Source organism: Trachypithecus francoisi, unplaced genomic scaffold (genome assembly GCF_009764315.1).
Source record: "Trachypithecus francoisi isolate TF-2019V2 unplaced genomic scaffold, Tfra_2.0 Lachesis_group17, whole genome shotgun sequence".
Lineage (NCBI taxonomy): Eukaryota > Metazoa > Chordata > Mammalia > Primates > Cercopithecidae > Trachypithecus > Trachypithecus francoisi.
In genome coordinates this window covers 80783155-80811074 of record NW_022681462.1, presented here as the reverse complement: position 1 = coordinate 80811074, position 27920 = coordinate 80783155, and the positions used below count along the sequence as shown (strand labels likewise).

Below are 27920 nucleotides of genomic sequence, written 5' to 3'. Positions count from 1 at the left end.
GACCTGGAGACCCTGATCTCTGGCCTCGGAGGACACTTGCCCAGGGATTCTCACTGCCATGGGTGTTGTCCTGCACTCCCAGGCTCCAGGTCCTCCGGAGAAGAGGGCATTGTCCCTGTAGGGCAAAAGTCCCGAGCCTCAGGTCTTCATCTTTAAGGGCCAAAGCAGAGACTTGGCCAGTCGGGGTGCATGCAAAGAGGAACCCCAGGAGTTTCCCTGGGTTTACCAGAGGGCTAGGGGCCTAGTGACCAGGAAAGGGTGGTGCAGGCAGTGGTACAGGGGGTGGTGCTCTGAGAGCCTAGGGTGCTTGGGTTAATCATCACTGTGGCTCAGATAAGGCCCTGCCAACTAGAAGCAGAGTCATTGTGACCAGAGGGGTTTGTGTGGCTGAAGAGGCAGGTGGAACAGTATATCCACAGCACGGGACCATGCCAGGCACAAAACGGTTTCAACATGTTATTGAGACCCCAGAGCCTGGCAAGTGGGAGGTGAGACCCCTTCTTCATGTTGGCTTTCTGTGCTGATTCCTAGAATTATTTTTCATCCAGTCTTCCCTCCACCCTGGTTTCTGCTCACCTCTTCTTCCTTCCTGATGTTCTTTCCCTAATATGCCCAGAGTACTAAGTGCAAGCTGAGTTTCTAGTGTGGTGTGTGTGTCCGTGTGTGTGAGTCCCAACTCTGTGCCTGCTGCCACTCCCACCTCCAGCTTACAGGTGTGAGTGAAGCTTTGGCTTCCTGCTCCATCCTTGTCCCCTCTTCCTTCTAGTTGTCTGGGTACGAGGCAGCTGTGCCAATCACAGAGAAGTCAAACCCACTGACCCAGGACCTAGACAAAGCAGATGCTGAGGGAATTGTTGGACTACTGGGACAATGTGATGCTGAGATCTTCCAGGAGGAGGGGCAAGCCCTGCCCACATACCAGGTAACCAAGACCCAAGACCTGGGCCCTGCACATAAACATGCCAACCCCAACCCCACCTCTGCTCTCCCTGACCATGGCTCCTAATATCAGAAACCCTGAGACTCCCTCCACCATCCATCGTCCTCCTTTTTTTGGCTTCTCATTCCTGCCTGTTCCCTACAGAGACTCTACAGCGAATCCATTCTGACCACCATGGTACAGGTGGCTGGGAAAGTTCAGGAGGTGCTGAAGGTACATTAACCTTCCTTGTGTTCCCTACCTAAACTTTCCTGTTTCCATCTTTCTCTTTTTATTGTCTCTATTTCTCACTTTGATAGATCTCATTCTCCTTTCTCCCTTTTGGAAATCCTCCCTTTTGGATGCTTATTTTCATCTTATGAATAAATAATAATAACTCATCTGCTTAATACTTTATAATTGACAATCTACTTTCACACCTATTACCCTCACAAAAGCCTGTGAAGTTGATATGACTTCTGTTTGTTTTTGTCAGATGAAAAAACAAAGATGGCTGGACGCGGTGGCTCAAGCCTGTAATCCCAGCACTTTGGGAGGCCGAGACGGCAGATCACGAGGTCAGGAGATCGAGACCATCCTGGCTAACCCGGTGAAACCCCGTCTCTACTAAAAAATACAAAAAACCTAGCCGGGCGAGGTGGCGGGCGCTTGTAGTCCCAGCTACTGGGGAGGCTGAGGCAGGAGAATGGCGTGAACCCGAAAGGCGGAGCTTGCAGTGAGCTGAGATCCGGCCACTGCACTCCACTCCAGATTGGGCGACAGAGCGAGACTCCGTCTCAAAAAAAAAAAAAAAAAAAAAGAAAGAAAAAACAAAGATTTAGAAAGGATGATCACTGTAGCTTGCTCAAATACACTCAGCTAATAATTGCTGGATAATGCTGCTTTTATTATTTACTTTTATTTAGATGACAAAGCTGCTTTCAGTTCTTTCTGGAATAAGTAAGGATTTGAACAACTAGTGGAGCAAGACGTGGGAGTGAAACTGGTTTCTCTAATCCAGTGTTCTTTTTGCTACATTACGCTGCATGTATTTGTTCAGTTTTGTGATGAGAGGAGGGATAAGGAGTCTTTCCAATTCCTCTTGCATTACTGACAAAAAAAAAGAATATTCTTCCTTCAACCTGAGCCAGGCCCTGGTGATATATGCCTCTTTCCTTCTTCAGGAGCCGGATGGGGGGCTGATTGTGCTGAGTGGTGAGGGTACCTCTGGCCGGATGGCATTCCTCATGTCGGTGAGCACCCTGGTCCCCAGTTTTCTTCCCCCTCCACTTCTGGAGGTGACCCTCAGAAGCACAAAGATCATCATAACTAAGCTCCCAGGTGGCCCCTCACTAGACTTGGACTCCAAGCCTGGCTTGCTCTCTCTTCCAAAAGCTAGATGGCACCATGAAGTCCCATTTCTTCTGGGCCCATCTGAGTCCCGCCAGTATGTTGTCAATGTCTCTACATCCCATGTACCACCAAGTAATCATCTCCAAGTAGCAGCTTTAAGTGCCAGATTCCATGTAGGACTGGGTTAAGCACTGGTCTAAGAGAATCATTATGTAGTCTCTGCCCTCTAGCAGTTGAAAATCCAAGATAACTGTTTCTTCTCTGTCATTACCTCTTTACATCCTCACCCCCTTACAGGTGTCCTTTAATCAGCTGATGAAAGGTCTGGGACAGAAATCTCTTTACACCTACCTCATTGCAGGGGGTGACAGGTAAGCCAAGTTAGCCTATGAATATTTTGTTTGACCTAAATAGTATTTCTTAGAAACTGAGTTTGAATGCCTTTACACAGAGATTGTGTCCAGCTTGCCTTAGTCCCTTCCATTCCTTATTCCCTTACACTTGGCCCACTTCACGTACTTATGTTGCCTGACTGGCTGTTGTAGGTATTTGAGTTTTTCAACTCTACAGAGTGTCTATCATGGTGCCCAACAAACTGTGGGTGCTCATTCAACGACAGTTTTCCCTTTATTCCCATCTCTTAATGTAGCCTGCCCTAATAAACCATAGGCTTCTGCTTCCCAACCAGTGCCACTGACCTTGAGTCTGTCCTCTTAGGTCTGTGGTGGCCTCTAGGGAGGGGACAGAAGATAGTGCCTTACACGGGATTGAGGAACTGAAGAAGGTCTGTGCTTTTCACTGATATTGACCAGAGACCTCTATCTTCTCATGGGGACATAAAAGCCCCAGCATTCAGCCAAAGCCTATTTCCTCCCTCCCCTGTTCCTGGCCCTGATATCCTCACACTGTAGGTTTGTGCCCTGGAATCCTCCCAGTTACACTGCCTTGTCCATCCTCGTCTCCTAGGTGGCTGCTGGGAAGAAGAGGGTGATTGTTATTGGCATTTCTGTGGGACTCTCTGTGAGTAGAAAGATGGGTTGAGAGGATCAATTTTAGAGAGAGGAAGTGAGTGGGAATGGAATAGCATGGAAGATAGATCAATGAGATGGGTGCTAGAAAGCAGGAAGTTTGCTCAAAGAATTTTGGTTTTAGTTTCACTAACTTGGATCGAGTCATGTGAATGTGGGAAGATGGGGAAGGGATTCTATTTCAGAATAACTGTGTATCAATCAATCAGCAACCAAGATAGGTGGACTAGTCCAGGGCTAAGCAAACTATACTGGCTGGCCAATGCAGCCAGCTGCCTGTTTTTAAAGTTTGTTTGTTTGTTTGTTTGTTTTTGAGATGGAGTCTCGCTCTGTCACCCAGGCTGGAGTGCAATGGCATGATTTCGGCTCACTGTAACCTCCGTCTCCAGGATTCAAGCAATTCTCCTGCCTCAGCCTCCCAAAAAGCTGGGATTACAAGTGCCCACCACCATGTCCGGCTAATTTTTGCATTTGTAGTAGAGACAGGGTTTCACCATGTTGGCCAGGCTGGTCTTGAACTCCTAACACCAGGTGATCCATCTGCCTCACTCGGCCTCTCAAAGTGCTGGGATTACAGGCATGAGCCACCACACTGGGCCCTAAAATAAAGGTTAGTTTTGTTTTGTTGTTGTTGTTGTTGTTTTTTGAGGCGGAGTCTCCCTCTGTCTCCCAGGCTGGAGTGCGGTGGCATAATCTCTGCTCACTGCAGCCTCCTCTTCCCAGGTTCAAGCGATTCTCCTGCCTCAGTCTCCCCAGGAACTGGCACATGCCATCATGCCTGGCTAGTTTTGTATTTTTAGTAGAGACAGGGTTTCACCATGTTGGCCAGGCTAGTCTTGAACTCCTGACCTCAAGTGATCTGCCCACCTTGGCTTCCCAAAGTGCTAGGATTACAGGCATGAGTCACCATGTCTAGCCCCTAAAATAAAGTTTTATTGGAACACAGCCATTTTTGTTTACATATGGCCTAGGGCCTCTTTCATGCTCTAACTATAGGGTTGAGTAATTGGACAGAGACCATAGGGCCCACAAACCCTAAAGTATTTACTATCTGGCATTTTACAGAAAAATATGGCCCCTGGACTAATCCCTTGCTACTTAAAATATGGTGCCTGCACCAGCAACATCAATGTCACCTGGGACTTGTTAGAAACACAAAATCTCAGGCCCCACTCCAGACCTACTGAGCATTTTAACAAGATTTCCAGGTAGTTTGAGAAGCACTGAGCCAGATGACTCCAAGTTTCCTCTCAATTCTGCAGCTCTCTGGCTCTAAGAATTCACTGAGCAGAAACTAGATCCCACCAGTGTTATATATGGAAGGAAGCACACAAAGAGAAGAGGATATTGACTTCAAAGAGCTTATGATTTAGTTCAATAGTATTCCAACTTTACCATGCAGACGATTTCCTTGGGGAACTTGTTAAAAATGTAGTGCCCTTGAGGTACTTGTTAAAAATGTGCTGCCCCTTCAAATGTGGATCCAGTAGATTGTAACTATACCTAGGAATCTGCATTTTGAACAAGCATTCTGAAGGATTCTGATGCACTTGAGCCTCGGGCATCAGTCAGAGTAATGACCCCCTCATCATGCCCTTCTCTCTCTTCACCATCAGGCTCCCTTTGTGGCAGGCCAGATGGACTACTGCATGAACAACACAGCTGTCTTCTTGCCAGTCTTGGTTGGCTTCAATCCAGTGAGCATGGCCAGGTGAGCCTTCTGGAATGACTGGGCAGTCCTGGGGCAGGCTGGAAGGGAACATGTCAAAGTCTATAGTACAACCACAAGCGAGACAACAGATAGTCTTGTTCACCAAATCTCAGAATATGAAAGTAAATATGGGGTACCCCTAAGCTTATAAGATTTTTTTGTTTGTTGGTTGGTTGAATTATTCTCTCCTTGTTTCACAAAGCATTAAAGGCGGCTTATAAAGGATGCATAAAATACAAGATAGCATACAGTCGAAACAGGGATTGAAGAGGCAAGAAAAACAAGGGATAAAATGGAGGATAAATGGGGTCAGGAAGATGCATACCACAAATATCTTTGCTTTCATAGAGGGATGAGCCCCAAGCACCTTTTCAAAGTAGTAGCAGTGGGTGCCAGATGGCCTGCTACTCCTCTTTGTCCAGTTCCTTTATTTAGTGCCCATTCTCTCTCATCATTCCAGGCACCCCTTTCCTCCCCTGAGGCTCCTCAGATCTCTCACCCTCTTCCCTTTCCTGAGAGCCCCTCATTACCAAATCACCTCCCTCTTATTCTCTATGTCAGTGGTCACTTTGATCTCAGAATAAGTCAACATATTAAACCAGTAGTGCTCAGATGTGGTTCTGTGTATGATCTGCCTGGGGAATGTTACAAAGAAATAAAGAAGATTCTTAGTTCCTTGTGTAAGAGGTCTGATTTTGTAGGTTTGGAGTAAGGCCCTGGAATATCTATTTTTTGAAAGCAACCCTGGAGATTCTGATGCACAGCCAGGTTTGGGGAACTCTGCTAAATAAACCATTGGAGTGGGCCACCTGACAAAGCTGAGGGCTTCCTGACACCAGAGGGATGCAGCAAAGGCTTGTTGATTATTTTAGAGCAGCTTTTTGTATTTAGCGGTGGTCTTGGGAAGGGGGACAAATGGGTTTTTCCAAGGTGCTTTTTCACCTCCCAGATTCTAGGCTGTAGTATAATTTATGCGAAGGTGTAGATGAATCTGAAATACTCCTAACCCTGATCCTTTTCATGGAGGGCTCTCCTTCACCAAAAATGTATCTGCTGCAGTGGATGCTAATTTCAGGGCCTATGACTAAGTGAAATGAAGAATTTCAAACAACGTAGGCGTGGAGATCTTCCAGTTGTTCCTTAAATCAGTGGCTCCCAAACTTGGCTGATTTTCAGAGTCATCTGGGAAGCTTTTTTAAAATACAGATTTTTGGGCTCCACTCCCGAACTACCGAATCTGAATCTTAAGGTGGATGTGGTACCAGAAATGAGTAGTTATCAAAAAATAAAACTCCCCAGATGATTTGGATGCCCAGTTGTGTTTAGGAATCTCGATGTTAAACCATACAGTATGAACCCTCTCTGCTTTAGTCTCCTCTTTCTTAGGACTCTAGAAGTTTCAGAAATAGTTTGAGGAAAAATGACAGGAGACATTTTATACAACGGGCATGAAATATGTGAAACTTGTCTGCCCTAGAAGTAATACAGAAGAAAAAAATACAAAAATAGTTCAAGAAGGGAGGGAACCTTTGCATGATGGGATGATAAGGCGAAATTAGGGGTGCCATGTACAGAAGTAACTGTCTCTTTGAGGTCCTGCCACAATGGGTGATTCATAAATTATCCCCTAGCAAAGCCATTAGAAATCAACTAAAGAAGATCGTCATTCTTTGAGATTCCATGATTTGTAACTAAGCAGATAACAAGTCTATAGCCCTCTTATCTCATGAACACATTGATTTGTTCCCAATTAATTTACTCAAGGAATGTTCGACAACTGTGAGGTGCTACCTGGCAGCTTGGTTCCCTCACTGTTATCCCTCTCTCTGGTACTGAGAGTTCACTCCTTGGAGGGATTTCCAGAATGTATTCCCACGAATGGGAAGGGCTTCTGATGGACCCTAAGATGGAACATGAGGTGGCAATTTTGACATTTGAATGACAGGCATTCCCTAAAGGAGCTGCAGAGGGTGAGATGAGTATAGCCATGGCATTGGGGCTTATGCAAGGAGCAGGACACAAGACGGTTTTCGTCTCAGGCTGGGACTTTAAACTTGAGTGTTGACTTTGCTCTGGGCTTGAGGTGCTGAATATTTTATGAACCCCCGTCCTCGGGGTTCAGGGACACAGTGCCTCTAAAAGCTCCAAAGCATATGTCTGTATGAAGTTGTTGACCTCTGACCTCAATCCCGATGCAGTCTTTGATCATGACTCCCAGCTGAGACCCTTCTTTGAGATCCTCATAGACAATCTCCCCACCTTGTGTCTCTCTGGATCTCAGAAATGACCCCATTGAAGACTGGAGTTCAACATTCCGACAAGTAGCAGAGCGGATGCAGAAAATGCAGGAGAAACAGAAAGCTTTTGTGCTCAATCTTGCCATCGGGGTAGGGCCTCTCCTTTTTCTATGTTCTCCACCACCCCCCAACACCTGGGAACTGCTTGCCACTTCCTTGGGGCCTCTGATTTTAGGTTCTGTTACATCTTGTTTAAATTCCTGAGGCATTGTGAGTCAGCTAAAATGTTATAAACCAAATCCTATTTTCCCATTTACGTTTTCACCTTAAGATATTTCATCTTCATTCCAACCCTGTCTCTCAAATTGGTAAGCCTTAAACACTTCAGTGGTCTGGGACAGTTTCTGTTTAAAGAAGCTCTTTGCCATCTATGTATAGACAGCGTTGAATAGCCATTGTTATGTCTCAGTCTGTCTCTCTCACATATTTACATTTTAAATATGGGCTTTAAAAAATGGGGTGCAGTTTTGTTTCATTCTTCTGCCTTTTTAAATCCTCTCCAAAATTTGGTGGCCCTTCTTAGCTTGAAAGCTGTTTTTTCCTGTTCTTTTTTTCTCATCTGGATTGCGGATACATTTCACTAGCACCATTTCTCCTTACTTGGGCCTTAGCCAGATTCCAGCCAGTGCCTCCCTCTACCAGTGATGGGCACACCATCTGCGACATTCTCCTCCATCTTCCTTTTGTGAGATAGGAAGGTAGAATTCCATATGACATAAGAATTCCACAGCTTTCACCCCCCAAATCCTCATCTGTCTTTCCTCCTCTATGCAAATGTTGACTTTCAATCTTCTTTTCTCAGTCACTTCTGTTTTTGTTTTTGTTTTTGTTTTGAGACGAATTCTTGCTCTTGTCACCCAGGCTGGAGTGCAATGGTGCGATCTTGGCTCACTGCAACCTCTGCTTCCCTAGTTCAAGCAATTCTCCTGCCTCAGCCTGTGGAGTAGCTGGGATTACAGGCACCTGCCACCATGTCTGGCTACTTTTTGTATTTTTAATAGACAGCCTGTTGGCCAGGCTGGTCTCAAACTCCTGACCTCAGGTGATGTGCCTGCCTCGGCCTCCCAAAGTGCTGGGATTATAGGTGTGAGCCACTGCACCCAGCCTCAGCCACTACTGTTATCATTCTGTTTGCTGTAGCCTCTTTGTCTGTCTGGTGTGCTGTGTTCCACATCTGGACCGCTGCAATCACTGCTTCATTGGTCTCTGAAAAGGATATGACATGTGATGTTTGGACTGATAAACTACCATAGACAATGGTGGAGGTGGGGGAAGTTGGGGAGAAATTTCTTGGAAATAAAAGTGCTCTCTGGTCTGGGTGTGGTGGCTCATGCTTGTAATCTCAGCACTTTGGGAGGCCAAGGTGGGCAGATCACTTGAGGTCAGGAGTTCAAGACCGGCTTGGCTAACATGGTGAAATCACGTCTCCACTAAAAATACAAAAATTAGGCCAGGCGCAGTGGCTCACGCCTGTAATCCCAGCACTTTGGGAGGCCGAGGCAGGCGGATCACAAGATCAGGAGATCGAGACCATCCTGGCAAACATGGTGAAACCCTGTCTCTATTAAAAATGCAAAAAATTAGCCAGGCGTAGTGGTGGGTGCCTGTAGTCCCAGCTACTCAGGAGGCTGAGGCAGGAGAATGGCGTGAACCCGGGAGGCAGGGCTTGCAGTGAGCCAAGATCACACCACTGCACTCTAGCCTGGGCAACAGAGTGAGACTCCATCTCAAAAAAAAAAAACAAAAATTAGCTGGGCATGGTGGCAGGTGCCTGTAATCCCAGCTACTTGGGAGGCTGAGGCAGGTGAATCACTTGAATTTGGGAGGTAGAAGTTGCAGTGATCCAAGATTGCACCACTGCACTCCAGCCTGGGTGGCAGAGCGAGACTCCATCTCAAAAATAAATAAATAAATAAATAAATAAAAGCACTTTGGGAGGTCCAGGCTTGCGAATCACGAGGTCAGGAGATGGAGACCATCCTGGCTACCAGAGTGAAACCCCGTCTCTACTAAAAATACAAAAACTTAGCCGGGCGTGGTGGCAGGTGCCTGTAGTCTCAGGTATTGAGGAGGCTGAGGCAGGAGAATGGTGTGAACCCAGGAGGCAGAGCTTGCAGTGAGCTGAGATCCTGCCAATGCACTCCAGCCTGGGTGATAGGGTAACAGAGTGAGACTCCATCTCAAAAAAAAGAAAGGAAAGAAAGAAAGAAAAGAAAAGCACTCTATGAAAAACCCTTGACCCAGCTGACAAGAGACCCAATCACTGTGACTTCCTCTCCAGAAAGTCCTGAATATACCTAGGAGTGACCAGAGGAGGCCCTTCCCCTCTTTCTAATCTTCCTGTCAGTCAAGCCCACCCCAGCACCCTTCCTCACAAGCACACTGGGGGCCACCGGTGCTATCACATGCATGCCCGGGGGTTACTAACAAATGGTCTCTGGGGTCTTCATCCTCTCCCAATTCCTCTTGGGTGTCTTCACCCCCTCAGCCCGAGGGTCTCAGCGGCTCCTCCCGGATGAAAGGTGGAAGTGCCACCAAGATCCTGCTGGAAACCCTGTTATTAGCAGCCCATAAGACTGTGGACCAGGGCGTTGCAGCATCTCAAAGGTAGGGAGGATCTGGACGAGAGAGGTCAGAGTCAGGCAAGCGTGAGATGGTATGGATGGGGATTGGCAGGTCTAGATCCCAAGACTGGTCTAGTGGCAATAAGACTGCAGCCCACCACGCCTCCCCTGGGAAGGGAGCTGGCTGGAACATGCTGTTGCTCCCACCACATAGTCGCAGAGTCCGAATTGTTTCCAGTGGATCCTGGATTCCTCAGGTCCAGACCTAATCCCTGAGCCAGCCTGGGGCCTCCAAAGCTAGCCTGGCTCCCTAGGGTCCTTTGATTTGGGGGTGGTCCAGGTCATGCAGGTAGAGCTCATCCTACTCGGGGCCTGCCTCCCTCTCCAGGGTCTCTAGCCTCACTCCCAGGCTGCTCATTCCCCTTCCCAGTGGCTCGCAGAGCCTGCTCCTCCAGGTGCTTTCCTGATGCACTCCTCCCTCTTTCTGCTCTTTTGTTTTCTGCCCATTGAAGCCCTTGCTGCCCCTCCTGAACGCAGTCTGGGCCTACTCTCTGCACCTCTCTAGGGGCCAGCAGAACTTAGTTCTAAGGGAGCTGTGCCTTCACCTCCCCGCTCAGGGAGGTACCTAAGCTTTCTGAGGGGGCATTGGGCCCCTCTTGGGAGCTGGTGGCTTTTCTCCCAGATGCCTCCTGGAAATCTTGCGGACATTTGAGCGAGCTCATCAGGTGACCTACAGCCAAAGCCCCAAGATTGCCACCCTGATGAAAAGCGTCAGCACCAGGTGTGTGGATATGTGTTTAGAGGCGGGGATGTGGCCCGGATGGAGAATACCGAGAGCAGGGAGACTCTATGAGACTTGTTAACATGATATGGGTGATGGGATTGCATCTTGAAGGGTCGTGGTTTGTTGACTCCTGTGTTCTTCTGTGGACATCTCTGGCCTCTTTTCACTGTGATCTCTCATGTCCTGACCTCTGACCCATTCTCAGTCTGCAGAAGAAAGGCCACATGTACCTGGTTGGCTGGCAGACCCTGGGCATCATTGCCATCATGGATGGAGTAGAGTGCATCCACACCTTTGGTGCTGGTGGGACCCCAGTCCAGATGTTCTTCCTGCTTCCTCCTGATCCCAACCAATTGGGCTGCTCTCCAAACACTGTCCTACTCCCAACCCATGGGAGTGTCCCTCCTTCCCTATCTAAATAGGCACTTCAGTCAAATTCTTCTTCCTTCGAACCCCAGCTCAGCCCTTGATTCCTTCTCAGCTCCCACCCCTGTGCTTAACTATTGCCTCCCACATGGGCTACCTCTCACTCCACGCCCCACTTGCTACTTTTCCTCCCAGTCCCATTTTCTCACCCTGAAGCCTAGAACCTTCCTTTTCTATATAGCCAATCACTCATCTCTTCTTGTCCTTAAACTTCCCAGATTTCCGAGATGTCCGTGGCTTTCTCATTGGTGATCACAGTGACATGTTTAATCAGAAGGCTGAGCTCACCAACCAGGTCGGAGAAGAACAGGACTTGGGGAAGTTGGGGAGATCACTGGTGTGCTGAGGGTGGAAGAAAAGGGGAAGGTGAAGCTAGGTGAGAAGTTCATTGGAATAGGTGGTCCAGAGAAGAGAATATGAGTCAGAAGTCATGAGGCTTTGGCGTAGCATGGGCAGTGTGGAAAACTCTAGATCCAGTCCCCAAACCTGGCGCTAGTCCACTGACTTGTTACATCGTCTTGGGCAAAACACTGTACCTTTTTGAACCTCAGCTCTTTCACCTGTAGACAAAAGTGTTAGATCTCCTCCACGGCCCCCTTTAGTCCTCACGTCTGTGCTTTAGAATGTTTGCATGGGAGGGACCCTCCCATCTTCTTCTGCCCCAGGGTCCCCAGTTCACCTTCTCCCAGGAGGACTTCTTGACTTCCATCCTGCCCTCCCTCACGGAAATTGACACTGTGGTCTATTTTCACGCTGGATGGTGAGAGGGAAGATGGGAGCGGTGAGGGCTGGGGAGTGGGGAAGTAGAATGACTCAGAGGAGCTGTCATTTTTCTCAGTCTTAGGGTACCTGCTTAGAGGGAGGGAATGGGTGAATATTCTGACCCAGCCAGGGGAGCAGGAGGAACAGCTGCATAGCCAGCCTTTCGACTCTAATGCCCTCCCCTTCTCCTAGACAACCTCACGGAGGTGCAGACTATAGTGGAGCAGGTGAAAGAGAAAACCAGCCACATCCAGGCCCTGGCCCACAGCACCGTGGGGCAGACCTTGCCGGTGAGAGTCCAGCCGTGACGAGGGGACCCAGGTGGCAGTTGTGGCCAGGCCTTCCTGGAGATGGCTCTCCTGCTCCTCTTTCTCTCTCTCCAGATCCCTCTGAAGAAGCTTTTTCCCTCCATCATCGGCATCACATGGCCACCGCTTTTCTTTGAATATGAAGGAAACTTCGTCCAGGTATGGGGAATGAGAAGGTCCTATCTGCAGTAAGGGGCTCAGAGGGAGAGGGATTCCAGGAATCAAAAAACCCGAGGCTGGAGGGTAGAAAGCTTGGAGACCTCTCTGACCTTCACAAAGCCAGCTGGGCAAGGTCATGGGTTACCAGGTCACTAGTCAGAATTCCCAAGGCAATGATTTACTGGGCTCAGCTGTCTCTAGGAATATGCAAAAAGTGCAGGATAGGCCACCAGTCACCTGACAGATGTTCATTTGTCCTTTGGGACAGGTTAATTCTTTTTAATTTGAGACAGAGTCTCACTCTGTCGCCCAGGTTGGAGTGCAGCGGCGCGATCTTGGCTCACTGCAACTTCTGCCTCTTGGGTTCAAGTGATTCTCGTGCCTCAAGTAGCTGGCACTACAGGTGCGCGCCACCATGCCCAGCTAACTTTTGTATTTTTAGTAGAGATAGTGTTTCCTCATGTTGGCCAGGCTGGTCTCAAACTCCTGACCTCAAGTGATCTGCCTGCCTCGACTTCCCAAAGTGCTGGGATTACAGCCATTGTGCCTGGCTGGGACATGTTAATTTTTGATACCAAAGTCATCATCATTATTCAAAAGCTTTTACAGCACCTTTTATTTTTTATTTTTTGCAAGTTTGCTATGCTGAATTCATTGCAGATAACTTTACGTGCATATAGTCCCTGCTTGCCAATGAATTATAATCCAGCACAAGTACTGATAATAATTACAGAAATAATAATCAGTGTGTGTACTCTTTGCAATTTAGAGCTTTGTGTGGGCTTTGGGAACTCTGGATGCCAGTCTAGCTCTGCTGTGTGGCCCAAGAAAGCAAGCAATTTTGCATCTCTGGTTCTCCGTTTTCTCATACACCACCTGCCCACCGTCCATGGGCAGAATCAGGGCCCTGAAGGGTTGCTCTGGAGAGATGTGGTCTCTTATTCGTTATTCAAACCACGTCTGTCAGGAAGTTTCCTGGTTTGACCAGACACAGCTGAAACACTGACTTACTTGGACTTAGAGCTCTTATAATAAGAAGAGGAAGTTTCTCTGCCCCTGAACAGGGAATCCACTCTCCTTCCAGTTTCGTTTCATTTCGTTTTCTTTTCTTTTCTTTCTCTCTCTCTTTCTCTCTCCTTCCTTCCTTCCTTCCTTCCTTTCTTTTTCTTTTCCTTTTTTTTTTTTTTGACAAGGTTTCACTCTTTGGCCCAGGCTAGAGTGCAGTGGTGCCATCTCAGTTCACTGCAACCTCCGCCTCCCCTACTCAACTGATCCTCCCACCTCAGCTTCTGAAGTAGGTAGGACCACAGGCACACACCACCATGACTGGCTAATTTTTGTATTTTTTGTAGAGACAGGGTTTCTCCACGTTGCCCAGGCTGGTTGCCAACTCCTAGACTCAAGTGATCCACCCGCCTTGGCCTCCCAAAGTGCTGGGATTACAGGCATGAGCACCACGCCTAGCCAAAACACTGTATTTTTAAAGAAAAATGTTCATTTTAATAGCAATACTTTTTTGTAGTAAAAACATTACAAATTACAGAAATGCAAAAAGGAAAAATTCACTCCAAATCCACCATCTTAAAAAAAAAAAAAAGACTCTGACAGATTTTGGAGAATGTCCTTCTAAATTTCTATTATATGCATATATAAATATATTGTACAAAAGTAAGACCATACTTGATATGCTGTTTTAAAGTTGCTTTTTTTCATTTAAAATTACGAACATCTTTCTGTACTAACAGATCACTATCATTGTCAAAAATTATTATTATTATTATGTTTTTTATCATGCCAGGACATGGTCTCATCTGATAGATCACTGCTATCATTTTTAATGTCAGTGTAATATTCCACTGTATGGATGTACCATAAATTGTTCACTCTAACTCCAATTATTAGACACAGAGACAGCTTCAATATTATGGTTTTTATTAAAGTGCTGCACTGAACATCCTTATACACACATTTTTTGGGAATTTGACTATTTCACCAGGATAAACCTCAAAAGCGAAATCATTGGGTCAAAGGGGATGTAAATTTTTGGCGCTTTTTGATACATATAGTCAAATTGCCCTCCAAAGAGGTTTATAAGTAAAGCATGAAGTTGCTTGTTCCCTTACACCCTTATAAATACTGGGTAGCATCCTTATAAAAAATCTTTGCGGTGGGCGCCATGGTTCACGCCTGTAATCCCAGCACTTTGGGAGGCTGAGGCCGGCGGATCAGAGGTCGGGAGATCGAGGCCATCCTGGCTAACACGGTGAAACCCCGTCTCTATTAAACAAAATACAAAAAATTAGCCGGGCGTGGTGGTGGGCGCCTGCAGTCCCGGTACTGGGGAGGCTGAGGCAGGAGAATGGCGTGAACCAGGGAGGTGGAGCTTGCAGTGAGCTGAGATCGCGCCACTGCACTCCAGCCTGGGCGACAGAGTGAGACTCCGTCTCAAAAAAAAAAAAAAAAAAAAAACTTTGCTAATTAGCAAAGCAACAAAAGGGCATTTCAGTGTTGTTTTAATTTATATTTCTTTCTTTTTTTTTTGAGATGGAGTCTTGCTCTGTCGCCCAGGCTGGAGTGCAGTGGCCGATCTTAGCTCACTGCAAGCTCCGCCTCCCAGGTCCACGCCATTCTCCTGCCTCAGCCTCCTATGTAGCTGGGATACAGGCGCCCGCCACCACGCCTGGCTACTTTTTTGTATTTTTAGTAGAGATGGGGTTTCACCGTGTTAGCCAGGATGGTCTCAATCTCCTGACTTCGTGATCCACCCACCTCGGCCTCCCAAAGTGCTGGGATTACAGGCGTGAGCCACTGTGCCCAGCCCATATTTCTTTAATCATTGTGTAGGTGGACTACTTAAAAATATATATTGGTCATTTGATACATTTTTTTTTTTGTCTTTCATGTGCTGCTTTTGTCTTTTGGGTCTATTTACCCATTCTTTCTTTGGGGGGTATTTTTTTTTCTTATTATTTGTAAGAAGGGGTGTGTATAGCAAAAACAGTAGTCCTTTTTTTCTGTTCTATATTTTCCCCAGCTTATTATTTTCTTTTATTTTTGTGTTTTTTATGTAGAGACATTTTATTTAAAATTTTACATAGTCAAATCTATCAATCTTTTCCTTTGTGTTTTTTGGCTTTTGGTTGATGTTGGTTTTATTTATTTGTTTATTTATTTTTGAGACAGAATCTTGCTCTGTGGCCCAGGCTGGAGTGCAGTGGTGTGATCTTGGCTCACCGCAACCTCTGCCTCCCAGGTTCAAGTGATTCTCCTGCCTCAGCCTCCTGAGTAGCTGGGATTACAGGCACACGCCTCTACGCCCTGCTAATTTTTGTATTTTTTGTAGAGACAGGGTTTCACCGTGTTGGCTGGGCTGGTCTCGAACTTCTGACCTCATGTAATACGACTGCCTTGGCCTCCCAAAGTGCTGGGATTATAGGAGTGAGCCACTGCACTCAGCCTGGTTTTATCTTTCTAAACGAATTGGAATTGTTTGAAATAAAGAGGCTTTATTTGGGCTGGTCAATCTTTAGCTATAGAAATATTTTTTACCAGACACCATGGCTCACACCTGTAATCCCAGCACTTTGGGATGCCAAGGCGGGCGGATCACCTGAGGTCAAGAGTTCGAGAACAGCCCGGCCAACATGGTGAAACCCTGTCTCTACTAAAAATACAAAAAAATTACCTGATTATGGTGGTGGGTGCCTGTAATCCCAGCTAGTTGGGAGGCTGAGGCAGGAGAAGTGGAGGTTGCAGTGAGCTGAGAACGCACCATTACACCCCAGCCTGGGCAACAAGAGTGAAACTCTGTCTCAAAAAATAAATAAATAAATAAAATAAAATTTAAAAAAAGAAGTATTTTTGATGTAAACTGTTCCTACGCTTTTATTTTGTTTTGTTTTCTTTTTTGCCTTCCAAAGTGACAGTGGATACAGTTTTATTTTTGATAAAAATCAAACCTACAGAAAAATACAAAAATGGTACAACAAACACCCATATACTTTTCCCTAGATTCATCAATTATTAACATTTTGCCATATTTGCTTCATCTCTTTCTTTTCCCCTGAACTATATGAAGGATAATTGAAGCCGGGTATGGTGGCTCACGCCTGTAATCCCAGCACTTTGGGAGGCCGAGGTGGGTGGATCACGAGGTCAAGAGTTTAAGATCAGCCTGGCCAACATGGTGAAACCCATCTCTACTAAAAATACAAAAATTAGCCGGGCATGGTGTCACATGCTTATAGTCCCAGACACTCGGGAGGCTAAGGCAGGAGGATCGCTTGAACCTGGGAGGTGGAGGTTGCAGTGAGCTGAGATCGTGCCACTGCACTCCAGCCTGGGTGACAGAGTGAGACTCCATCTCAAAAAAAAAAAGAAGATAATTGGAGATACCACGATGTGTCATACTAATTACTCTGACATATGTCCTCTAAGAACAAGGGCATTCAACTACATAATTACAATATAATTTTCCACTCAGGAAAATGATAATTAATATAATACTATTATCTATTATCTAGACCATATTCAAATTTCCCCAGATATTCCTGTATTGTTTTTATTTCCCAGATCTAGGATCCAATCAAAGATAATGCACTGCATTCCGTTATTACGTCTTTTTGGTTTTCCTTTATTCCATTATTTCCTTTATTCCTTTATTCTCAGTTGTCTTTTTCCTCTTTGATGACATTGATATCTTAGAAGTCCAGATCAATTATTTTCCAGAATATGCCTCACTTTGGATTTGCCTGATTGTTCCTTCATTATATTCAGGTTAAATTTTTGGTAGGAGTACTGCATAGGGGAAGTTGCATCCTTATCAGTTATCACATCAGGAGGCAACTGATGTCAGTTTGCTCCTTTATTGGTGATGCTATAGTCAATTGTTTAGCTAGGATGGTGTCTGTTAGATTTCTCTGTATCCTATTCCTAGCAATCTTTCACCCAATAGTTTTAGCATCCACTGATGATTCTTGGTTGAATTAATTATTACTATGGTAAGTTTTTAAATGGTGATTTTCTTTTTTTTTCTTTTCTTTTTTTTTTTTTTTGGAGACAGAGTCTCACTGTGTCGCCCAGGCTGGAGTGCAGTGGCCGGATCTCAGCTCACTGCAAGCTCCGCCTCCTGGGTTCCCGCCATTCTCCTGCCTCAGCCTCCCGAGTAGCTGGGACTACAGGCGCCCGCCACCGCGCCCGGCTAGTTTTCTGTATTTTTTTAGTAGAGACGGGGTTTCACCATATTAGCCAGGATGGTCTCAATCTCCTGACCTCATGATCCGCCCGTCTCGGCCTCCCAAAGTGCTGGGATTACAGGCTTGAGCCACCGCGCCCGGCCGTAAATGGTGATTTTCTATTTCTATCCCTTCCATCTATATTTAGTAGTTGGCATTCTTCTGTAAAGAAAATCTCTCTCATCCAGGTGTGGTGGCTCACATCTGTAATCCCAGCACTTTGGGAGGCCAAGGCAGGCAGATCACTTGAGGCCAGGAGTTTGAGACCAGCCTGGCCAACATAGCAAAACCTCGTCTCTCCCAAAATACAAAAATTAGCCGGGTGTGGTGGTGTGCACCTGTAGTCCCAGATACTCGGGACACTGGGTCAGGAGAATTGCTTGAACCAGGAGGCGGAGGTTGCAGCGAGCCAAGATTGTGCCATCGCACTCCAGCCTGGGTGACAGAGTGAGACTCCATCTCAAAAAAAAGAAAGAAAATCTTTTTCTTCTCTCCCCATCCTATCTACCCTATCTATCTTTGTTTTTTCAGTGTCAATATGGACTCACAAATTTGTTGTTGTTGTTAAATGTGTTTTAATCCATTCTTATTGTTATTCATTATTTATTTTAATGCTCAAAATGAGAGCTCACTCAAGCTGGTTCCTGTGTCCTTGTGACATATCCACATCAGTATTTGAACACTCTTTGTTGTGTTTCTTTTTGCAAAATAATAATAATAACCTTCTTATGCAAAAGGTAGCATCTTTTTTACATCTTGCATTTCTTGCTTAAGATATTTTGAAAATCACTGCAGTGCAGTTTATAGATCTCTTCATCATTATTACTTATTTGCATTTGTGTGTGTGTGTGTGTGTGTGTGTGTGTAACAATAGTTTGCCCTGTCAATCTCCTAAGCAGGAACACAAAGCCGCCGATCCAGGTTCACCTATACTTTCCCTGGTCCAGCTGTGGAGTCAGTCATTTTTCTGAGGAGCCCTGGTTCTTGTTAGTGGGTTCTAGTATTTAGAAACCCAAATGCTAGGTATGTTCACTGCTACTGGTGTGTCTTTGCCTCTAAGCCGTATCAGTAGAAAGAATAAGGGTGTGTATGTGTGTGTGTTTATGTATATATGCATGCATACATATACACATATGCATATGTAGATTTGTTTACATACAGATGAATGTGTATGCATATATATACACACACATACATCTATATATACTATATATATACTGTATATATATATATATCCCATTCTTCTTCCTCTTTCCCTTAGTGATCATGTTGATTTCCAACATCATCAATATATCTGCTGTCTCATTCCATTTCCATTCATGCTGTAGGGAATTAGTTAATTAGTTACTGGCTTATCCTCCTATGTTTCTTTTTGGAAAAAAAGTCTGTGTACATATATATATAGTTTGCACTTCCTATACAAAAGGTGGTATACTATACTCTTTTGTGCTTTAAGAAGATATTCTGAAAATCACTCCATATTGGCTCATAGAGCTCTTCCTCATTAATTTTTACCTTTGTGTGTTTCCACATATGCAATAGTTTACTCAGGCAATCTCCTATGTAGGACATTTAGGTTTCCCATATTTTGCTATTATCAATCACGATATAATGAATGTACATGTATTTTTGTATTGTCAGAAGTGTGTCTTTGGCGTAAATTCCTAGAAGTATTAGAGCTGGGTCAAAGGTTGCATACATATGCCGTTTTGTTAGATATTGCAAAATTTCCTTCTACAGGGCTTACTATTTTGCTTTCCATACCAGCAAAATACAAGAGTGCTGCTCTCCTACTGCCTCTTGGAGAGTTTCGAGAAGCTTTGGGATTTTATCAATCTGATAGATTAGAAATGCCACTTCTGTGTAGTTTTCATTTATTTATTATTATTTTAGTACTATTATTATTATTATTTGAGATGGAGTTTTGCTCTGTCACCCAGGCTGGAGTGCAGTGGTATGATCTCAGCTCACTGCAACCTCTGCCTCCTAGGTTCAAGCAATTCTCCTTCTTCAGCCTCCAGAGTAGCTGGGAGCACCATGCCCAGTTAATTTTTGCATTTATAGTGGAGACACGGTTTCACCATGTTGGCCAGGCTGACCTCAGGTGATCTGCCCGTGTTGGCCTCCCAAAGTGCTGAGATTACAAGCGTAAGCTACTATGCCCAGCCTTATTTTATTATTTTTTTGGGACAGGGTCTCATTCTGTTAACCAGGCTGGACTGCCATGGTATGATCATAGCTCACTGCAGCCTCGATTTCCTGGGCTCTGGGGTGATCTTCCTGCCTCAGCCTCTGGAGTAGCTGGACTACAGGCGCTTGCCACCACGCCCAGCTAATTTTGTTTCACCATGTTGGCCAGGGGCTTCACCATGTTGGCCAGGCTGGTCTTGAACTCCTGACCTCAAGTGATCTACCCACCTCTGCCTCCCAAAGCGCTGGGATTATAGGCATGGTCCAGAAAGCTTTTTCTAACACCTATTTTAGTAAAGGAATTTCATCCATGTTTTCTGCTAGTAAAGATGGTTTCTTTTTTTCTTTTTAAAACACTTAGATCTTTAATTTATTAGGAGTTTATTCTTGTGTATGGGGTAAGACATGAATCCATTATATATTTTTCTAAGTGATTATTGAATTGTCCATATATATGTATATATTTTTTATTTTTTTGAGACAGAATCTCACTCTGCCACCCAGGCTGGAGTGCAGTGATGTGATCAGATTTCACAGCAACCTCAAACTCCTGGGCTGAAGCAATCATGTCACCTCAGCCTCCCAAGTAGCTGGGACTACACACACACCACCATGCCTGGCTGATTAAATACATTTTTTTTGTAGAGACAGGATTTTGCTGTGTTGTACAGGCTGGTCTCAAATCCCTGGCCTCAAGCAATCATCCTGCCCTGGCCTCCCAAAGAGCTGGGATTACAGGGGTGAGCCACCATGCCTGGCTCCAATATAATTTTTTTAAGTTCATCTTTCCCTGAGTGATTTAGGATGCTACCTGTGTCACACACTCAATTTCTATGTGCATTGGTCTATTTATGGACTTTCTATTCTGTTTCACTGGTTTGTCTATTGATGTGCTGGTACCATATGTTTTAATTATAGAGGTGTTATGGTATGTTTAGTGCCAATAGGGTTTGTTCTTCATTCTTCTTCTTCTTCTTTTTTTTTTTTTTTTTGAGATGGAGTCTCATTCTGTTGCCCAAGTTGTTGTTCAGTGGCATGATCTTGGCTCACTGCAACCTCCACTTCCCAGATTCAAGTGATTATCTTGCCTCAGTCTCCCAAGTAGCTGGGATTACAGGCAGATGCCAGCACCCCAGGCAAATTTTCTTTTGTGTATTTTGTAGAGATCAGGTTTCATCCTGTTGGCCAGGCTGGTCTTGAACTCCTGACCTCAAGTGATCTGCTCACCTCAGCCTCCCAAAGTGCTGGGATTATAGGTGTGAGCCACTGTGCCCAGCCTATTTTTCTTTTTAAGGATTTTCCTGGCTATAACCAGGCCGATTTTTCCAGGCTAACCCAGTGAAACCCCGTCTCTACTAAAAAAAATACAAAAAACTAGCCGGGCGAGGTGGCGGGCGCCTGTAGTCCCAGCTACTCGGGAGGCTGAGGCAGGAGAATGGCGTAAACCCGGGAGGCGGAGCTTGCAGTGAGCTGAGATCCGGCCACTGCACTCCAGCCTGGGCGACAGAGAGAGACTCCAACTCAAAAAAAAAAAAAAAAAAAAAAAAAGAACTGCCTGAGAGTGGGTGATTTATAAAGGAAAGAGGTTTAATTGATCGACATTTCAGTATGGCTGGGGAGGCCTCAGGAAACTTACAATCGTGGTGGAAGGTAAAGGGGAAGCAAGGCATCTTCTTCCCAAGGTGGCAGAAAGAAGTGCTAAATGAAAGGGGAAGAGCCCCTTATAAAACCATCAGATCTCATGAGAACTCACTATCCCAAGAATAGCATGGGGGAACCCCCCGCCACCATGATTCAGTTACCTCCCCCTGGTCTCTCCCTTGACACATGGGGACTGTGGGGATTACAATTCAAGATGAGATTTGGGTGAGGACACAAAGTCGCCTAACCATATCACCAATGAATTAATCCCCTCAACACATTTACTGGGCCCCAGTTTCCCTGCTAATGTGTCGATAGGTGTTATGGTGCCCCAAAGTGGACAGAATATAAGGGCCAAAAACAAGTGGCAGTTTTATACTTGCGATACCACATGTTTGTACAACTTTTTAGTTTTCGACCTGCCTTCACATAGGTTCTCTCATTCATCCAGGAGATATTTGCGACAAAGTAGGAAATGCCCTCATCATTGAATCAGAAGACCTGGATTTAGGTCGTCATTCTGCATCTCGTTATCATACGAGCTTCTCCAAGTTAATTCACTTCTGACCTCTAGTTGCCCCACATATAAAAATGAGGATAGATAAACTTATTGTGTAGGGTTGTTAAAAAAATTAAATAGAATTCATTTTTCAACAAACATTTTTTTTTCCCCTGAGACACAGTCTCACTCTGTTGCTCAGACTGGAGTGCAGTGGCACAATCTAAGCTCACTGCAACCTCCACCTCCCGGATTCAAGTGATTCTTGTGCCTCAGCCCCCTGACTAGCTGGTATTACAGGTGTATGCCACCACTCCCAGCTAATTTTTATGTTTTTAGTAGAGACAGCGTTTCATCGTGTTGGCTAGGTTTGTCAAGAACTCCTGACTTCAGGTGATCTGCCCACCTTGGCCTCCCAAAGTGGTGGGATTACAGGAGTGAGCCACTGTGCCTGGCCTTAACAAACATATTGATCAGCAAACATGTCAGTCATGGTCTAAAAAACTGGGGCCTTGGAGCAGAGTAAGTCACCATCTCTGCCCTCTCAAGAAGCCTGTGGTTTAGTGGAATGAATCCCACTCCTGCTGTCTGATACCCAGGGAGAAAAAGGAACAATTCAGCAGGATCAAAATCCTAATGTGGAAGGACTCAGAGAACATGTCTGTCTACCTAGGGGTCAAAAACACAAATGGGTGAAGCTACCAGGTTTGCCTGAGACAGTCCTGGTTTACATCTACTGCCCTGACATTTAAACCCTGGGCTGCTCAAACAAACCACGTCTGCATTTTGGTCCCTGGTTCTTGACAGTTGGTTTCCCATCTGATAACAGGGCTTGTTCACTCTGCTGCTCTTCTGTCCTCTAATTTTTGACACCCCCGTGTGTCTACCCTTTTCAGAAGTTCCAGCGTGAGCTAAGCACCAAATGGGTGCTGAATACAGTGAGTACAGGTGCTCATGTGCTTCTTGGGAAGATCCTACAAAACCACATGTTGGACCTTCGAATTAGCAACTCCAAGCTCTTCTGGCGGGCACTGGCCATGCTGCAGGTAGGGATATGATGGGGCAGGGCTGGGTGGGGCCTGGCCTCAATGCTTAGGCTGTCAGAGGAGGGCATTTTGCAGAGGTATGGAAATGTGTAAGAGTACAGGCTGCCTTTTCTATGTGCTTCTGCTCCTCCAATTAGGTGCATCTTCCCCTTAAGGAGTGTGTGAGCACACTTGGGTGTGTTTGTGAAATTGTAATTATTAGGCAAGACTGTTTCAGTTACAAATGTGATGGAAAATGAGTTTATACTGGTTTAAGCTAAACAAAGAAAATGACAACTGATATAACTGAACAATCTTAGGGCAGCTAAATCTAATGTGTTCCAGAACTTTCCACCCTTAACTCGGCTTCTTTCCTCTGTGTTACTCTCATTCTTTTTTTTTTTTTTTTTTTTTTTGAGATGGGGTCTTACGCTATCGCCCAGGCTGGAGTACAGCAGTGCTATTTCAGCTCAGCACAACCTCCGCCTCTGAGGTTCCAGTGATTCTCCTGCCTCAGTCTCCTGAGTGTCTGGGATTATAGGCACCCACCACCATGCCCAGCTAATTTTGTATTTTTTGGCAGAGACAGGGTTTTGCCATGTTGGCCACGCTGGTCTGGAACTCCTGACCTCAGGTGATCCACCCGCCTCAGCCTCCCTAAGTGCTGGGATTACAGGCGTAAGTCACTGCGCCCAGTAGTTGTTCTCATTCTTAGGCAAGTTTTCTCCATTAGGTGGCAAACTGGCCAGCAGTAGTGCCAGCCTGACAACTTACTTGGCAATACTAGTGGGCAAAGAACTTGCCTGTCCTGTGGTTCTTGCAAATGCCTGGTCGGAAGCTCTTGCTTGGGACACATGCATGTCCCTGAAGCAATCACTGTTTTCCAGGGCAAGGGGTGCTCTGCCCAGTCTGGTTCATGTGCTCTCCCTTCAGGATGGTGGTGGAAAAAGGGCTGGGAGGTGAGCCTCGATCCAGCCTCATTACCTGAGCATGGGGGAGTGATAGATCCTCAGAGGAAAACCAAGGTGCTGATACCAGAAGGAGGAGTGGATGCTGAGCAGACAGCACAACAGATGGTCATGAAAATGGGGTCGCCAGATTCAGCAAATAAAAATACAGGACACCCAGTTAAATTTGAATTTCAGATAAATATGGAATAATTTTTTCATTAAGTATGCTCTATGCAATATTTGAGTTTTTAAATTTTTTTCATTATATATTTGGATGTCCTGTATTTTTGTTCACAAAATCTGGCAACCCTATGTGAAAGGAATCAATCGATGAACATTTAGTGAGCACCCACCAGGTCCCCAAAATAAACTGTGGTCCTTACTGAAGTCCAGTGGAGGTACAAAGAAGGTGGGGGTCAGTATGCATTATAGCAAAAAGAAGGCCTCATGGAGGAGATGGTATTTGAGCTAGGCCTGGTGGTTATGGCTTGGACAGATGGACAGAAGGGCATTCCTGTTAGGTCATTCACCAAGTCCCAGAAAGGGGACTGGGCATGATATGTGAGGGACACAGGTCTGACCAGAGTGGCAAGTCACTTTAGAGCACAGTGAGGGATTGTGAAGAAGTAGGAAGGGGAGGGATATGGAAGGTTAAAGTCAGGCAGGAATTTGGACTTGCCAAATGCAGCTAGACCTGTGCTGTCCAAAACACTGGCCATTAGTCACATGTGGCTACTGAGCACTTGAAATGTGGCTAGTGTGACTAAGGAACTGAATTTTTAATTTTATGTAAAAACCAAAGCTGTATAATTTTTAAATTAAATGTAACTTTAATGTTTTGGTAGGACTACATTTCGCTTTTTAGCATTGCAAATCTAGCACCCAAATTGAGGTGGGCTGGCTGGGCATGGTGGCTTATGCTGTAATCCCAGCATTCTGGAAGGCCGAAGCGGGCAGATCACTTGAGGTCAGGAGTTTGAGACCAGCCTGGCCAACATGGTGAAACGCTGTCTCTACTAAAAAAAAAAAAAAAAAAAAAAAAAAAGCCGGGCATGTTGGCACAGGCCTATAGTCCTATCTATTAGGGAGGCTGAGGCAGGAGAGTTGCTTGAATCTGGGAGGTGGAGGTTTCAGTGAGCCAAGATAGTGCCACTCCACTCCAGCCTAGGTGACAGAGTGAGACTCTCTCTCAAAAAAAAAAAAAAAAGACAAAAAGAGTCACAGAAAACCAAATTGAGGTGTGCTCTAATTGTAAAATACACACTGGATTTCAAAATACAAAATATGAATATAGAAAAATATTGCCAAATATCTCACTAATAATGTTTAATGTTGTTTACATTGGGTTATATACTGGGTTAAATGAAATATATTATTAAAATTGATTTCAGGCCAGGCGTCGTGGCTCATTCCTATAATCCCAGCACTTTGGGAGGACAAGGTAGGCAGATCACAAAGTCAGGAGAAATAGGTGAAATCAATTTTTTTGTTTTTTTTTTGAGATGTATTCTCGCTCTGTCACCCAGGCTGGAGTGCAGTGGCACGATCTTGGCTCACTGTAACCTCCGCCTCCTGGGTTCAGTTGATTCTCCTGCCTCAGCCTCCTGAGTAGCTGGGATTACAGGCATGCACCACCATGCGCAGCTAATTTTTTTTTTTTTTGTATTTTTAGTAGAGATGGGGTTTCACCATATTGGCCAGGCTGGTCTCCAACTCCTGACCTTGTGATCCGCCTGCCTTGGCCTCTTGAAGTGCTGGGATTACAGGTGTGAGCTGCCGTGCCTGGCCAATTTCACCTATTTCTTTTTTTAATACATCTACTAAAAACACACGTGTGGTTTGCATTTTTTTTTCTTTATTTTTAGTTTTTTAGAGACAGGGTCTCACGCTGTTACCCAAGCTGGAGTGCAGTGGCACCACCATGGCTCACTATAGCTCAAACTCCTGAGCTCAGGCAATCCTCCCACCTCAGTCTCCTGAGTAGCTGGGACGATAGGCAGGTGCCACCACACTCCGCTAATTTATTTTATTTTTTGTAGAGATGGGGTCTTGCTATGTTTCCTAGGCTGGTCTCGAACTCCTGGGCTCAAGTGATCCTCCTGTTTTGACCTCCCAAAATGCTGGGATTACAGGTGTGAGCCACCATGCCCAGCCTTGCATTATATTTCTACTGGACAATGCTGAGCTAGACAGAGAGGAAGGTAGTGACAAAATGGAAGCAGTGTTTGTAGATGAACAGTCTCACATTAGTGTGCAAGATGGATGTGGTTATAGAGGAAACTAGAGAGAGGGAGTCCAGATTACCAACCTATGGGATTGGTGTGACATGCATGCAAATTTGACCAATTTGCCATTAATTCTCCAGTTTAACCCAGCCAATCAAGCCCACCACCAACCCCCTTAACCTAGTTTTTCTTTACACCTGGGAATTACGAGTTTAGGATTGCCAACATGGACAAATCATCTCCAGCCTCTCCAGCCAGGCTTCGGGATCCCAGCCTCCCACTCTCAGAGTTCCTTCTTCTCCCTTGACTCCGTTCTTAGTTCCTCTGGCCGTTAGCCTGACACTGATCCTACCACTTTTTCCTTAGCGGTTCTCTGGACAGTCCAAGGCTCCATGCATCGAGAGCCTCCCCCGAGTGATCCACTTTCCCCAGCCACTGTCAGATGATATTCGGGCTGCTCCCATCTCCTGCCATGTCCAGGTTGCACATGAGAAGGAACAGGTATCCTGCCCACTGCTGGTCATTCAACAAAAAGTTCTTGAGTACTTTCAATGTGCCAAGAAGTTTGTTTGGCACTGGATTTACAAAGCTCAGTGGCATTCTGCTCACAAGGATCTCCACGTTCATGGGGGAGACATGACTGTGACAAGTGGTCCTGGAGCTGTGAAAAAGGTACTACAGGGGCACAGAAAAGGAGTCTTCTATTCTGCCTAGGAAGGGAGTCAGGAAAAAGAGGCAGAAAAGGTATTTGGACTGGGTTTTGAAGGACGAATACGAGTTTCCCTGGTCAAAATGAAGGTTTCTGTCTGCTCTTAATCCACCTTGTTACCACCTTCTAGTCTTCATAACATCCAATTTCCATCTAACCTGGTGGCTCCTGATTCCTATATCAAATGCTTTAACTGCTGCAGGGTTCTGGTTTTTTTTTTTTTTTGAGAGGGAGTCTTGCTCTGTCACCCGGGCTGCTGGAGTGCAGTGGCGCGATCTCGGCTTACTGCAACCTCTGCGCTCCCAGGTTCAAGAGATTCTCTTGCTTCATCCTCCCAAATAGCTGGGATTACAGGTGCCAGCCACCAATGCCTGGCTAATTTTTGTATTTTTAGTAGAGACGGGGTATCGCCATATTGGCCAGGCTTGTCTCAAACTCCTGAACTTAAGTGATCTGCCTGCCTCGGCCTCCCAAAGTGCTGGGATTACAGACGTGAGCCACTGTGCCCGACCTTCCCCCGGGGCTCTTTCTCTAATGACCTAATTCCCTCAGGCTTCAGTGCCCGCTGCCTCTTCCACACAGGTGATCCCCATCGCCTTGCTGAGCCTCCTATTCCGGTGCTCAATTACTGAGGCTCAGGCACACCTGGCTGCAGCTCCTTCTGTCTGTGAGGCTGTCAGGAGTGCTCTTGCTGGGCCAGGTCAGAAGCGCACCGCGGACCCCCTGGAGATCCTAGAGCCTGACGGTCAGTGAACCCGTGTTTCTGGGTGGGTGAAAGGGGCCCCACCCTGCCCACTTCAGCCCAGATGGCCCAAGGGGACTTGTGCTAGCAGCATATGTGGGAGGAAGAAGTCCCGTTTCCAGGGGCACCAGCAGCCCAGGGTAGGGAGAAAGATTCTCTCCATTTTGGGGGAGAGTTCTTTCTCTTGACCTAGTGGTTTCTACTCTCACCGACTTATTCTGATTTGAGAAATAAAATGAAATGTCTTATTTTGGAAAGTTAACCTTTCAAAGTCAGTAAATCAAATAGTAGATCAGAGGTGGGACAGGATGGGTGGCATGGGTTGGTCTTAACAGCAGATTTGTTCCTTTAATTCTGCCCCCAACTCAATTTCATTGGTCCCTAACACAAGCCT

The 27920-nt window shown here is 45.7% G+C and overlaps 1 protein-coding gene across 1 annotated transcript; it reads left to right on the top strand.

Annotated features, from left to right (window-relative positions):
- The first annotated feature begins 17 nt into the window (after positions 1-17).
- Positions 18-27780, top strand: GCKR (glucokinase regulator). The gene is given in 20 exon segments (XM_033176209.1): positions 18-488; positions 767-922; positions 1085-1153; positions 2104-2172; positions 2570-2643; positions 2990-3056; positions 3239-3292; positions 4917-5011; positions 7293-7398; positions 9797-9915; positions 10555-10653; positions 10862-10959; positions 11301-11377; positions 11748-11824; positions 11826-11842; positions 12037-12134; positions 12228-12311; positions 22772-22921; positions 26442-26576; positions 27367-27780. Coding segments are annotated over 20 exon segments (1875 nt in total). The 5' UTR covers positions 18-428; the 3' UTR covers positions 27538-27780.
- Positions 27781-27920: the final 140 nt, after the last annotated feature.